The sequence below is a fragment of the Bidens hawaiensis genome, unplaced genomic scaffold, assembly GCF_021521415.1.
Source record: "Bidens hawaiensis isolate Kalapana, Puna unplaced genomic scaffold, B.hawaiensis_p1.1 tig00022140_1, whole genome shotgun sequence".
NCBI classification, from domain to species: domain Eukaryota; kingdom Viridiplantae; phylum Streptophyta; class Magnoliopsida; order Asterales; family Asteraceae; genus Bidens; species Bidens hawaiensis.
In genome coordinates, this window is record NW_027493426.1 from 52684 (window position 1) to 64815 (window position 12132).

Consider the following 12132-nt stretch of genomic DNA (forward strand, 5'->3'; position numbering starts at 1 on the left):
AATGAGTTGAATGATTAGGTTTAAACATTAAAAATACATATTTTTTTACAAATAATACAAATTTCGGACCTAGCAGTGGGGACCGCCGACCACTTTGCCATCCTATCAAAGCCGGCCATGGTGTAAATACAACTGTTACAAGATCGTAAACAATACCAAAGTATTTAGGAAACTAAATATAAGATGAAGTTATGAATTATGGCCTCTTTCCAACTGCTAGTTTATAAATATACTAGTTTTTATCTTCCGTATTACGGGGGCTGTTTTATATTTTTTGTTCTAATATTTATTTATTTTTTGAATTTATATATTTTTTATTGTATGAAAGTTAATAATATACTTATGGTTTGATGATAAATTGTTTCACAAATAAATGAGATGTTATAAGCCGGTTTAAAAGCTATATGGTTTTGATGAGACCCAAGACCCATTTATTTTTTTCACTATAAAATTGGTTTTTTTAATTATTAATAATATTTATGAAAGTTAATAATATAATTATGGTTTGATGAGACTCAATACCCGTTTATTTTCTTTACTATAAAATTGGTTTTTTTAATTATAAATAATATTTATGAAAGTTAATAATATACTTATGGTTTGATGAGACCAAGACCCGTTTATTTATTTTTATTATAAAATTGGTTTTTTAATTTAAATAATATATATATCTTTTTTAAAATAGATAAGATATTAATTTTTAGTATATCCTATTTTATAGGATTTTTACATCAATAATTTAGTGAGAATAATTTTTTTATTTAATTAGATGTTATAACCCGTTTAAGGAATATCTAGGTTTGGTAAGATCCATACCCATGAATTCGGGTCAAATGCATAAGAAGCCTCTATTAAAAAATCAAGCAAATCTGGCGACTCCATAAAAAGAGGGAGCGATCACATCGCGACACGTAGGATTTTTGTGTTTTCGTTTATATATATTATAGATTACCAAACTTATGGAAACCGATATGAATTTTCATGTTGTAACCACCCCTAGAAGCACCGGTTTACATTTGCATACATTTATATCATATATTTGTTTGTTTTGATTTCCAGATGGATCGTAATACTGAGAACAATGATTCATACATACATGTCAACGATGACCATTTAGATGAGATGTTACATGATTTAGAGACTAATATTCGTGATGATGATCGTGAAAAATTACAGCACCTATTTGATGATGCAGAAAAACCGTTATATGCTGGTTGTGATTAATTTTCTAAAGTTGGTGTTGTTTTGAGGTTAGTTACCTTAAAGTCAAATTACGGATGGAGTGATAAAAGCTTCACAAATCTATTACAAATTTTGCATGACATACTTCCGGAAGATAACGAGTTACCAATTTCGACATACCAAGCAAAAATGTTGATGTGTTCGATGGGATTGGAGATTAAAAAAATACATGCATGTCCAAATGATTGTTTGCTGCATCGAAACGACTTAGAAAATCTTCATAATTGTGCTACTTGTGGTGCATCGAAACAAAAGGTATGGTATATATTATGTATTTTCTATTTTAAATTTTAAAATATAGTCAATTTGCTAATATAGTTTTTTTATGCAGCCTAAACAATGATGAAGCTGATAAGAGGGGTTTTTCGTTTATTTGTTTTCTGTTTGTTTATTTGTTTTACGAATAAGTGTTTGGTTATTTGTTTTTAGAAGAACTTTTTGATTATTTGTTTTTATTTACAAGTGTTTGAAAGTTTTAGTAAAAATTATCTTTTGTGCTCATGTGCTTTATAGACGGGGGCAATCTATAGGTCATATTTTTAAATTGAGTGATCTGTGTCATTGTAGTTTTTTAGTGGGCACAATATGGCTCCTGTCAACAGTTGACCGTTAGAGTTTCCATCCGCCTCAAAGGCAATATGTCCTTCCATACCTCTTCGACACAACCAATTCCGACCAACTCTCAAGAACTCCGGCTAAATAATAACTCGTTTGCCCTTAACCTCCAAGCTTTAATCATTGACTTAACTATATCTATATCTATACTATATATAATGCATGAGTGAATGACTTCTTAAATTTTAAGAGGTACAATCACTATTGCTTAAAGTATAATCACTAACACAATCAATTTTGAAAATCTTGGGGTAGTATAGTCTTTGCTTACTATGATCATGTACGGTTAAAATTTAACAATTTAGTTATGGTCCTTAAACTTAAGGGTAAGTTTTGTCTACTTATTAAATAGTTACATATTAACCCTCTTATTCTAAACCAACAACCCCGTGAAGTTTTAACGACCATAACTATTTTACATGTTAATACCCCCTCCGTCCCATTATAAGTATCATAGTATGATTTTTCAAGTCTTTCTTGTTTAACTTTGACCGACAATATTTTTGTTTGTGTTATATAATACTTGATGTAAAATATATGAATGGATTGGATTTTAAATGTATTTAACATTGATATAATTTTCATCAAGTATTATATGACACGAACAAAAATATTTACGGTCAATATTGCAAAAAAAACTTGAAAAGTCAAACTAGGACACTTATAATGGGACGCAGGGAGTATTTTTTTTATAAAAAATTACACCATAAAAACGAACATTTTATTCTCTTTAATTTGAGTATGATATTACTATACTTTTTAGAATTTAAAAAATAACATGATACGTGACATGCAATTAGTGCCACAACGGGTCTGGTGGGCTTGGGTCATGTTTCAGACCGAGTTACCCGTTCACCGACGAATGGTTACAACATTAACTAACGTCGATCAAACTGTGAAAAGGTTGGCGCATGGCCCACATGTTAATGTAACATCCGACCAAGGGTACATAATTAATGGTTATACATTTTACACCAAAGATCAGGATGAAAAAAGTACAGTGCAAAATAGTAGAGTTACAGTAATAGCATCAACGACCGAATTCGATAATATTCTATCACTATACCTCTTTTCAAATGAACCATTCATTCTTGCGAAACTAGTAGCGCAAGTGTTCTTTGTTAATGACCCGAGCAGAAAAAGATACCACATCGTGTTGCAAGGTAAACGGCGCATTCTTGGCGTTGATGATGTTGTCAATGAGGAAGAATATGATCAGTTTGATGATCTACCACCATTTTCTGTTGGAGTTCAATCCGCAGTGGACACAACCAATGGCGAGACATACTTTCGATCGGACCACAATGAAGGAATATATGTTGATAAAGGTCTATGGAGTGAGAAAGGAAATTGAGCTTAATTAGATGAAAGCCCATGTGTTAAAATAATTGGGCTCGATAATTATATGCATGTATGTATGTATATATATATAAATTAAAATAAAATAGTTCGAGCCAATCGAGCGAGCTCGAGTCGAGCCGGGGCTAGCTCAGGCTCGGATCGTTTAGAAATCGAGTCGAGCTAGGCTCGGCTCGTTTACAATCAAGCCGATTCGAGCGAGATTTCTCCGAGCTTTTTTCGAGTGAGTTTCGAGTGAGTTTCAAGCCGTGAGCTTTTTGAACAGCCTAGCTTTAAGTATATATTTATTTTTATTGTTTTGATTGTCCAGATTTCGGTACAATTCCCAAAATTAAATTATAATTTCAAGTCATATCTTTAATTTATAATATGAAGAAAGCAAGTTGTATATTAAATGATTTCGGTACAATTCCCAAAAGTAAATTATAATTTCAAGTCATATCTTTAATTTATAATATGAAGAAAGCAAGTTGTATATTAAATTAACTGAAATATGTCAACCACTTTGATCAGTAATGAGAAGAAACAAAATAAAGAAATTAAGACCATGTGTAGTGGTAAAGCTTCATATACAGGGGTTATGTGTCATGTGGCGCCCAGTCAGAGTTATGGTTTTGTACAAAAAAACAAGTGTAGTCATAAAGCCTCCATAATTTGGAGGGGGCAGTATTTCCAGAGTTACACACTTGTTTTTTGGTGCAATTCTCAACGTTTTATATACAACGCTTGCAAAAATGAAATCAACATAACGCGGGGGGGGTGTACCCCCGCGTTTTAGTTCACAACGCCGGTGGCAAAGTCCCCTTATCAATGTGTAAAGCGCCAATTTTTTTTTTACTTCCCCTCAAATCAAAATCTTTCGAGCCCTAGATGACTAATCGTTCCCGCCTCCTATCAGAAACCACCCACCCACCTAGCGCATTATCAGTTGGAGTCCATAGAAATCATCCACCTCAAGCCTTATTAATCGATTCCACCGTTTGGAGCATCAACGCCACCGGTTTCACTGTTTGTGGCGAACTTGACACATTTCGACGAAAAGGTAGATACGAACTTAATTTTTAAGTATTAGGTTGATATATTTAAAGTAGTTAATAAATTCAGGTGGTCCTATGTTGATTTTTTGTTAATTTTTTAATCGATTGCACATGTAGTTAGTTTGTTGCTTCCTATTAAAGACTTAAGAGTTCATATATATAGTAAAATATGTGCAGTGGCGGAGGTACAGCCAAGGGACCGGGTTCGTCCGAACCCGGTCTTTTTCGGTTTTGTATATACTCTATACTATTGTATTAACGAACGAACCCATTCTTTTTCGGCGGCCGAACCCATTATCATTATAAAAGAATATTATTGTGAAGTATTTACCAAGGTTTTTTTCCGGCCGGCAACAAGATAGAAGAAAGAAGATGATGATAGAAAGGTTTGAAAAGAAGATAATACATAAACAAAGTTGATTAGCTTTTGTTGTTAGGGGTCTATTTGAAAATAAACCACTAAAAATATCAAAATATATGTGTAAGTTTGTAACTATTTATTTATCAGTTTCCTTTATTAGCTTTTTTTTTTATTTATTTACAATATTTTTTAATCTTATGTTCGTTAACTTGAAAATTAAATAAGCCTATCAAAGTATTTAGACCTATAACATTACTACATATTATTATCTTATATACCCTTTTCTGTTAGTATTAAAAAAAATACAGATATAACTAATTTTTAAAGATATATTTGTAGTCAAAATTTCTAACTAAGCGTAAGGGTTGATCAAATTCTTTCATACAATTTACATATAATAAAATGGCTCGATAAAAACGTGGAGTTATAGAACAATGAGCTTTAGTATTTGTGTCTTATATAACCAACTAATTAAAATTTAGTGAATATTATCATAACCATGTGTTAAAACTTAAAAGTTCTGGTTATTTTAAAAAAAAATGCCCCTCAATTAACATATAAATTATAAATATTAGTTAAATAAAATATGAAAATGTAAAATAGCTACAAAATAACAAAACCAAACGCCCGATGATCTACAGTACCTTCTAACTTCTGAAATTTGCATGTCGCCTTCGCCCATTTCACATCTATGTTGACTCCAACATTATCGTCCATCGATTCTCCAAGACTTCGGTGACCAGTAAGGCGGCGACCCTCGTTTTTATTTAAAATGACTCTTTATTTTATTGAATATTGACAATATAGTAATGATATTGCATTTTTTATGTGCTCCGACCCGACCCGTCTTTACCCGAAAACTTTAACGTTGGATAGTTATCAAATCCAAGAATCGAAAAATTCCGAACCCATATAAAAAAATTTCTGGCTCCGCCACTGAATATGTGTGCATGTTGTGTGTACACTACATCTCAGGCATACATAGCTTCGCAAACTGAGAATCATACAATAAAACAGAATTACAAAAGATACACTGCACAATCATGCAAAATCTAAACACTATTACCAAGTTTTGATTTAATACGTATTTATGTGTTTTTCTTTAGTTTATTAATTTGTTCTTTTTAGTTAAATAACTTTGATTATGTTATTGCTTAATTAGTAAACTATGGCTAAGCGTAAAAGAGGTCAACGAGGTTGGGCATCATTGTCAAAGAAACACGATGATTACCCATTTCTTGGTGCTACAATGTGGAAGGAATTCTGTAAAGTAAAATCAACCGAAGAATCTTTGGTACGTAAATGGTTATTATTTGTGTACATATATGTTTGCAAATATTAATAACAGTTTGTTGATTTGTTAGAAGGCAGAAAGTTATAAAGCCAAAGAAAATGCAAAAGCTAACAAAAATGTCGCCCGTCTAGGACGCACCGGTTATGCGGGTTTGAGAGAAAAAGCTAATACTCTTTGGCAGCTACTTGTTACAAAATATCCAAATTATCTGAAAAATATACGAGATGAACGAACTAAATCGTATATAATGGCTAGAGCAAAAAATATCAAAGGAACTGACTCATATGAACTTCCATATGATGCTCATGAAACAATCATTGAAATGGTAAATAAATATACATCTATTTAGTTATATATAGTTGTAGTTGCTTGGTTTAACTGTTATTTTTGTATAGGCCTGTATCGAGAAGAGAATGATAGAAGATGGCACTTATTTTGAGGGAAAGGATGATCCTCTAATAAGGGTTTTGGGACCTGAATATGAGGGTAGAACACGAACAATTTCCAATGTAATAGGTAATGCCATTAATATACATGAGTTTTCTTTTTAATATTTGTATTCATATTGATGTAGTTTTGGATATTGAATTGATAGAATCCACAAAAGTCCGTGGAGGATTGTTCAAAGGTAGTCAGAAACTAATAAGAAATGAAGCGGGACTATTTGTTAACCATGAGAGATTCTCGGTACCAAGGGTTGACGCGAGCCCAAGTATTCCTGGATCTGCATTAAAGGTATATTTGTATAAATATTATTTATTCTTTTCGTATAACAATAGTTACTATAACATTTTGTTGTTAAATGATAGCTTGTTAGCAAAGAGGCACCTCGCAAGTCAATGAGCACCTCGGGAAAGACTCCGAGTTCCAGTTCAAGTCATGGGCGTGTCTCGTCACAAATGAACACAAGTGACCTTGCAATGAGCTCAGTAAATAAACCACAGGTAATCTACATTTAATTTAGTTTGATATGTTTATATTATAACAAATTGTTTTTTATTTTAGTTTATTGAAGCCGATCCATGCAATGACATTCTTCAGCCGAGTTTTACTAATATGGTAATTAATTAAGAACTTCTTTTAATAACGATCCACAAGAGTACTAATGAGTTCATAATCGTTTGTAAGTTAACGACGATGCAACAAGTAATGCCAACTACACATGCTCCTGATCCAGATCCAGATCGTTTTATCGATCCTGAAGTAGAAGATTCTTGGAAAAAATTAAAGATGATAAGTCTGAAAATTCAAGAATTGGCTGAAACTTTAAAAACGTTCATGGGCGAGCGCCATTACATTGAGAGTTCTTCACCTGCAGGGATGTATCGCGAGACGATTGTTATGGCGATTCCATATGTGGAAATTTTACAGCTATTTTGCAATGATTGGCTTGATTTCAGCATCGTACATTGGTTTGCTATGTAAGTTTTTTTTATTCTTTATTCTGGTTCAATAATATTTTTAGATACAATAACAATTTTTTTCTTAATGTAAGGGATTTTTATAAATCTGGCATGAATTCTAAATGTGCTTTCTTTAATCCGGACCACATCAATGGTGAGGAGTCAGTGGCGGACCCAGGATTTTTTGCCAATGGGGTCCCATATTTTCGGTGTTCAAATTTTTCGGGTCGGTCGTTGTTCAGGTCGGGTCGAGGCGAAGAACATAATAAAAAACAATATCATAATAAAACTTTCTTTTCAATCATCACTACCTGAACGGGTCAAAATGGGTCGGGTTGACACATAAACACTTTGTTTTCCCTTTCTTAAACATTTTTGAGATTGAACCTAGATCCACTCTTTCATAAGCATGTGTTGAAAACCATTAACTTAAACTAGTGAAAAATAAAACTGATATTTTAAAGTGTTTGAATGTTTCTAAAGAAAACCATGCATAAAGTTGAAAACAATGATATGTATTTTAGAGGTGTTTGAATGTTTCCAAAGTTATCATTGCAACATTAGCAATCAAATGATTGATTAACACTAAAAATTAACACAAAAAACCAAAAACTGAGCCTTGTAAGACTTGAACCCATGACCTTTCAAAGATAAAACAAGGGACTTTCCACCAGACAACATCAACATTAATAGTATGGGTTCCAAGTATTAAATCTTATGGGGTCCTCAAAAAATTTAATATACCGCTTCTAATAAATTTTTAAAAAACATTGGTGTCCCGGGACCCCGATCCACACTATGTGGGTCCGCCCCTGTGAGGAGTGCATTACAAATCCTCTTCACGCTCAGCAAAACATATTAGACATATTTTTGCATCATCATGACAAACAGTTTTTTCTTGCACCATATGTAGCCAGGTTATTTATGTTATTTCAACATGCTTACACATTCATATACATGCTTAAATATTCTATAATATTCGTTTTTGTAGAAACCATTGGTCGTTGTTTATTGTTTGTCCTTTAAATCAACAAGGATATATTTTTGATTCTATGAACAAAGGAAAACATAAAGGTTCATACAAACTTTCATCCACAATTGATAATGCTTTTGGGTTATCATTCGATTGGCAAATGGTAAAGGTATGTTTTCTATTTTTTTTATTCATTTATTTTCGTGTACATAAATTAAATTATTGTTAACTAAATGCAGTGTCGACAACAAAAACAATATTAGGAATGCGGGTTGATGGTGATAAAGCATATGCAAGAGTTTGTGAATTTTTATCATCATACTTTTCCCGAGACAGTAAGCGTTTAGTATATATTTTATATACTATGTCTAATGCACTATACATATATATATTTTAATCAATATTTGTTTATATTTCTAGATTTGGAATCAAAACGACTTGGTTTCAAAAGAAGAGATTGGGGAATTGGTCTTAAACACAGTGCAACATTTTCTTAGTAAGATGCTTACCTAACCAGATATGAACTCAGGTATGTGAAGCTATATAAATTGGTTTACGGGTGTGGAGGAAAATGCGTCTATAGTATTGTGTTATGGGTTGAAACGAAATGGTTAAACTGTGCCCGACCCTAAACGTGTCGGTCAGGTTGAAAAGCGTTCTTACTTTTCACATGGGTTATGGGTTCTAAGTATCAAAAAGGTTACCAAATTTCAGTAACAATGAATATAGGGTTATGAATTGAATGGGAGAAAATGGGTTACAGACCCGTGTTATAGGTTGCAAGTTTCATATTGTTTGCTGGTGAGGTATCTTTTTAAGTTCCATTCTATTAATACCATATTATGTTTTTTGTAGATGAATTGTCGATCAACGGCTGGGAGCGGGTGGATCAAGGCATTACTTGTTTAAAACAGAAGCTAGGTTTTGTTGATTAGTAGTTTTTGTAGTTCAGTATGTTTACTCTTTTTTTGTGACATTTAATGCAAATTGTGAATGGATCGTATGTTTTATTTGTATGCTGTAATGGATATGGTTATTTAATAAATTAAGCTTGTTGGAAGTTTCTGTTATTTATAAATTATTATTATATTTTTTATTGAAAAAAGGACTTTAAGGCAATCTTTAAAAATGCCTTTAAAGATAATGCATTTTTTTGAGGTGGTTCACAAACCGTCTTAAATAATAGTAGTGGCCCTTACCGGAGTGCTTTTTGAGGTGGTGGTTTTTATTTTTTGTAGTGGTTCATATAAACGCCTAAAAAAAAGGGATTTTATAAAACACTATTTTACAAGGTGCTTCGAAAACCACCTCATAGAATCATTTTCACCACCTCAAAAAATCATATTTGTACTAGTGTTGGAAAGCATACGAGTGAAAGATGGAAGGAAAGAACAAAAATAGTAAAGTATAATAATAAAATATTAATATTTTCATCATCTCCTCCAAACCTCAAATCCATATGCCGGAAAGATTTCCCGCGACATTCCCTTTTGTTCTTTATATTATTTTTCCTTCTTTTCTTAGTATTAAACAAGTTATAGGTCTAATTTCACTAGTAAATGTTTCTAAAACTGATATACATATGTATAATATTAAATGTTTGTGTCTTCCATCAAAACCGTGCCCTAGACTGTCGTTAAACCCTGGATTAGGTCTAGGCCGGCCCTGGTATTTGTTTTAGTTCGCTAAATAACTGTCTATTGAACACTTTATATATTTGTGAAAGGTGATACTCATGGTTTTATAGACTTATAGTTGCACTACCAGTATCTCTTATTGTCATGTCTTGTATAGCGACTATCTTCTATGACAAGCTTCTGTGACAAACAAGTATACACTGTATATACCGGTTAACATGTGGACTATATATGAGTGTGGTATATATAAATATGAGTTGATTTCTATGTTATAGTATTTGTTTTTCTTGTTGTGCATTTTGTTTGTTAGGTATGGAAGGAGCTAGCAAAGTGAGATGCACAAGTTAAAATGGATAAACAATCATATTTTTTCGTAACTTATGATTGTAAGAGTTATTTCTTTCTTGCGCGAGCATTAACATATATAAGGCAGAGGCATATTAAAATAGTTGCGTTATTTTCTTTTGAATAATCGAAGGAAATTTAAAAAAAAAAAAGATAAACTCGTAACGTGTGTTGTGAGATTTTGATTAATGTACGTGGTGTGAATCGAAAATATTGCGTGGAAAATTGTCAATGATATTGTAGGCGCTAATTAAAAGTATCATTATCCTTTGTAATATTAAAAAGAAATGTTAAAAAAAAGTCATTTGCCATTCACACCATCTACACATTTTTTTAATTAGTTAGTTTGATTTAATTTTTCTAGTTTTGAAGAAAATAAGGTTTATTATTATATATAGTCAATTTATTTTATAAATGAAAATAAAAATGAGAACGATAAGAAGGATTTGTAGTCACACAAAACATAAAAAACCCCTAAAAAGTTAATAAAAAAATCATAACTCAAAATTTTATAAAAAAATGAAATAAGTAAAAATACAAACATGTTTCTACTGTCATTCTCTTTCTAAAAAAATGACACAATGGTGAATGAAAAAGATCATCATGATTTTTTTTATAATTGTATTTTGTGTTTATTTTCGTCATTGATTGTGTCTTTTTTCCTTAACATTGTGTATTTTTTCTTGATATTATGTTATATTACTCAGTATTGTGTTATATTTTGTTTGGAATTGTGTTATATTTTGCGATATGTTGAGTCTATTTTTAATTATAATTGTATCTTTTATTCATTTTAAACATTGTGTCTTTGATCTCGGCATCGTGTCTTTTCTTCGCTTTTTTTAACGGGGATGACGAAAAAACATTTTAGTTTTTTTAAATTTTTTCATTTTTATTTTTATTTTAAGTTATGATTTTTTTATTATTTTTTTAAATTTATTTTTAAGAGGTTTTTGTGTGGTCACAAATCCTTCTCATTCTTATTTTTGTCTCCCTTTGTATTTTAACTTTACCCTCATGGTATATTGGTATAACTAACAAAAAATATATATAAAGTTAAATAAAAATCATAACTTGATACTTTTTCTCACTAGTACAGAAAATGATCTTTAAAACGTTTATTTAGGGTTTTTGAAACGATCTAGGAACCGTCATATATGTTTCGTTGCAAAAGATGAAATCTGATATTTATAACGGTTCAACAAACGGTGTGTTATATCTAAACGGCAGTTAACACTTAAAGGTGGTACAAAAAATTTAAGACCGGCCTCTAACTGGTGTATATATTTGTAATTTACAACGTTAAAAACCGTCGTATAGTAACTAAATACAATGGAACATTGGCGTTGTTGAGAAATAATTAGAACAGAAACTCATCGGTGCTTAAAACTTTTAACAACGGGCTAAAAAACTGTGTTAATACCCTTTTACAACGAGCCCAAAACCGGTATTTAAAAATATTTACAACCTATTACAACAGGCCCAAAACCGGTGTTTATTGGTATTTACAACCATTACAACGGGCTGTGAATCGTTTTGTTTTCAATGACTAAATACAACAGGCTTATTATTTGCAATGGGTGCATACAACCACAATATATAATAAAAATATTTATTCATCCACTAGAATATACATTTCAATATACATATTTCATTTACATACAAACCTAATATTGATATACACCAAATATAAAACAGCTTTACAAAATCTTAATTGATGAGAGAGAATGGGCTTTATAAGATTTCATCACCTATAATAGATAATGAGATAAAGTTATAACATAATTCATAAACTATAAAGTAATCAAAAATTATAATTAAATTACTTACCCAAACTGATTTTTTTTTTCTGGCGACTGCATGCAT

At 31.4% G+C, this 12132-nt stretch overlaps 1 protein-coding gene and 1 long non-coding RNA gene across 3 annotated transcripts; both read left to right on the top strand.

Annotated features, from left to right (window-relative positions):
- The first annotated feature begins 4051 nt into the window (after positions 1–4051).
- Positions 4052–7718, top strand: LOC143564647 (uncharacterized). The gene is made up of 10 exons (XM_077051860.1): positions 4052–4258; positions 5777–5908; positions 5979–6233; positions 6304–6424; positions 6504–6643; positions 6718–6852; positions 6914–6967; positions 7037–7329; positions 7404–7520; positions 7703–7718. Exons 2-10 carry the CDS (start codon positions 5783–5785, stop codon positions 7716–7718), a joined length of 1257 nt encoding a protein of 418 aa, XP_076907975.1. The 5' UTR covers positions 4052–4258; positions 5777–5782.
- Positions 7719–8131: 413 nt separating this feature from the next.
- LOC143564640 (uncharacterized) lies at positions 8132–9374 on the top strand. Of its 2 annotated transcripts, XR_013140909.1 has the most exons (4): positions 8132–8453; positions 8524–8619; positions 8705–8813; positions 9140–9374. It is a non-coding gene; the product is annotated as an uncharacterized LOC143564640 (long non-coding RNA). The 2 variants fall into 2 exon arrangements; XR_013140908.1 differs by having other exon boundaries at positions 8705–9374.
- Positions 9375–12132: the final 2758 nt, after the last annotated feature.